Here is a 2,756-nt window from a genome sequence, read left to right as displayed (position 1 = left end):
CTTTCAATCATGCAGGCCAATTTTCTCCCCCTGCTCCTCCTCCTCCTTCCGCCACCGTTAAATGGTCTATGACGGACGAACACAGAAAATCAGCGGAAAGCAGCGCTGCTGATATCCCATTGTTGACAAATCCAAGAAACAACTCCAGTTTGCATGGTTTAACGGAGAGCGGAGAGAGCAAAGCTTTGGAAGCGAAGGAGAGATGAGAGGTGGGGGGTGTGGCGTCACCGAACCACGTGTCCAGCTCTGATAGTATATCTTATACAAGGGGGGAAAGTAATCTATCAGTCAGTCCGGTTAAAAAGCTCCGGCCTTTTTTCCAAAAGCAGAATGTGTCAGTTCGACTCAGTTCGCCAAATATCGCTGGTTTAGGACGCGCCGCCGCTCAGGAGAGACGCCGGAGCGCAAAAGGGGGAAAAAAAAGGAAAAAAAAAAAAAAAAGAAAAAAGAAAAAAAAAGTTACGCTTTCTCTCCAAACAACTTCTGAGACAAAACGCACCGCTCTGCAGGCCCCGCTAACTTCCAGCGTGGGGAATATTTCTTGAAGTTTGAAGTTTTTCTGCACACCTTCAGATCGTTGGAGACCTCAGATTTTTGTCCAGCAGATCCCCGGTGTGCGCGCACTGGCCGCTGCACAGCTGTTTCCACTCCTGTGAGTTTCTTCTTCTCCTATTTTTTTTTCTTACATTAAAGTGTGAGTAAGCCGTGAGATGACCCTCTCTGGAGGAAGCGATCGAGCCAGCGACATGTCCGGCCAAACTGTGCTTACAGCCGAGGACGTGGATATCGACGTAGTGGGCGAGGGAGACGATGAGGGCATGGAGAGGGTGGACAGCGACTGCGACAGCCCTGGGGGAGGCAGCATCCTGCACGGCTTTCGAGGAGAGCCGGCCGACGATGACTTGGAGGACGAGATTGAGGTGGAGAAGGAGGAGATTAGGTCCGGTGGAGGGAGCCCATGCTGCGAGAGCTCCGGGGAAGGAGAACCGGGCACAGGGAAAGGAGAGGGTCACGACCAGAGCGCAGCGCCGGGAGGAGCGATCCAGAAGCCCAAGAGCAGCTTGGTGAAACCGCCTTACTCCTACATCGCCCTCATCACCATGGCGATCCTCCAGAGCCCGCAGAAGAAGCTCACCCTCAGCGGGATCTGCGAGTTCATCAGCAACCGCTTCCCGTATTACCGGGAGAAGTTCCCGGCGTGGCAGAACTCCATCCGGCACAACTTGTCTCTGAACGACTGCTTCGTGAAAATCCCCCGGGAGCCCGGCAACCCCGGAAAGGGCAACTACTGGACCCTGGACCCGGCTTCAGAGGACATGTTCGACAACGGCAGCTTCCTCAGGAGGAGGAAAAGGTTCAAGAGAGTTCAGCCTGACGTGCTCAGGGATCAAACCGCACTGATGATGCAGAGTTTCGGGGCGTACAGCCTCGGAGGCCCCTACGGGAGGCACTACGGTATCCACCCGGCAGCCTATTCCCACCCGGCGGCTTTGCAGTACCCGTACATCCCACCTGTGGGGCCCATGCTCCCGCCGGGTGTCCCCCTGCTGCCCTCGGCGGAGCTCAACAGAAAGGCGTTCAACTCTCAGCTGAGCCCGAGCCTCCAGCTGCAGCTCAACAGCCTGAGCACGGCGTCAATGATCAAATCCGAGCCGTCGAACAGGCCGTCCTTCAGCATAGAGAACATCATTGGGGTGTCCAGCTCGTCGTCCGTGACGCCGGGCGCAGCCCAGGCTTTCCTCCGGCCTCCGGTCACCGTTCAGTCAGCCCTGCTGAGCGCGCAGTCCCTCTCTCTGACCCGAACCTCTGCCGCGATCGCTCCCATCCTCAGCGTCCCTTCAAATATTATTTCTGGACACGTTTTACCTTCAGCGACGGCGGCAGCGGTCTCCAAATGGCCCTCACAGTGACTGAAAAGCAAGAAAAAAAGAAACTCTTATTTTTATATAAAGACTTTATCACTGGGAGGCGTGAAGAGCACAAATCAATAGACAGCACTGGACTGTAAAGCCATGAAAAAGACTCTTGAAATACAAGAGAAATGAAAACAAAATGAAAAGGAAAGTATTTCTGTACAGGTAACATTTGTAAATATTTGTAAAAAAAAAAAAAAAAAAAGGGAGAATAATTTTACCCGTCTGACTTTTATCTGTCCTTTGTTCCTGTTTGAGATCTGTGATCATTATTTTGATTTTTCTTATTTTCTATTGGAGGCTCGACTTGACACATTTCATACAAGACACGATCAAGTGCAAAAAGACTGTTTATAATAATAAAATTATTATTATTATTATTATTAATAATAATAATAATAAAAATCAAATATATGTAATTCTATGTAGTTATCTGGTGTTGTAAGCTGAAATTATTTGTAAATAAATTTATGAAAAAGTTAAAACTATTTTCATTTCTTTTAAACGTTTAAAATAATCTGACATGTTTAAGATATTAGAAGTAAATATCCGCATTGGTTTATTAAAAAACAAAAATAATAATTGCAATGAATTTACAAAACAATGCCTATATATATTAAAAAATAACAATTTTAACATTTTCTTTTTAATGTTCGTCAAAACGTATTATGCTCATAATTCATAATTTACCAGCTAATAAAAAGAAACGGAATAGCAATAACAAGAGGACCCTTTTTATCAATTTTGTCAGCGCCAAATTTTTCAGCTATTTATTTTCATATATTATTAATTTATATTTGCAAAACCTTCAATAATTCAAATTATTTTCATATATCAATCAGA

General features: G+C 46.5%; 1 protein-coding gene across 1 annotated transcript; it reads left to right on the top strand.

The window, feature by feature from the left end:
- The first annotated feature begins 267 nt into the window (after nucleotides 1-267).
- Nucleotides 268-2,377, top strand: foxd3 (forkhead box D3). Its single transcript, XM_044128942.1, has one exon. It carries the CDS (start codon nucleotides 711-713, stop codon nucleotides 1,908-1,910), a length of 1,200 nt encoding a protein of 399 aa, XP_043984877.1. The 5' UTR covers nucleotides 268-710; the 3' UTR covers nucleotides 1,911-2,377.
- The last annotated feature ends 379 nt before the right edge of the window (nucleotides 2,378-2,756 follow it).

This window comes from Gambusia affinis, linkage group LG10, assembly GCF_019740435.1.
Source record: "Gambusia affinis linkage group LG10, SWU_Gaff_1.0, whole genome shotgun sequence".
NCBI lineage: Eukaryota > Metazoa > Chordata > Actinopteri > Cyprinodontiformes > Poeciliidae > Gambusia > Gambusia affinis.
The sequence above is the reverse complement of the archived record's forward strand: the minus strand, read 5'-3'. Positions and strand labels throughout refer to the sequence as shown.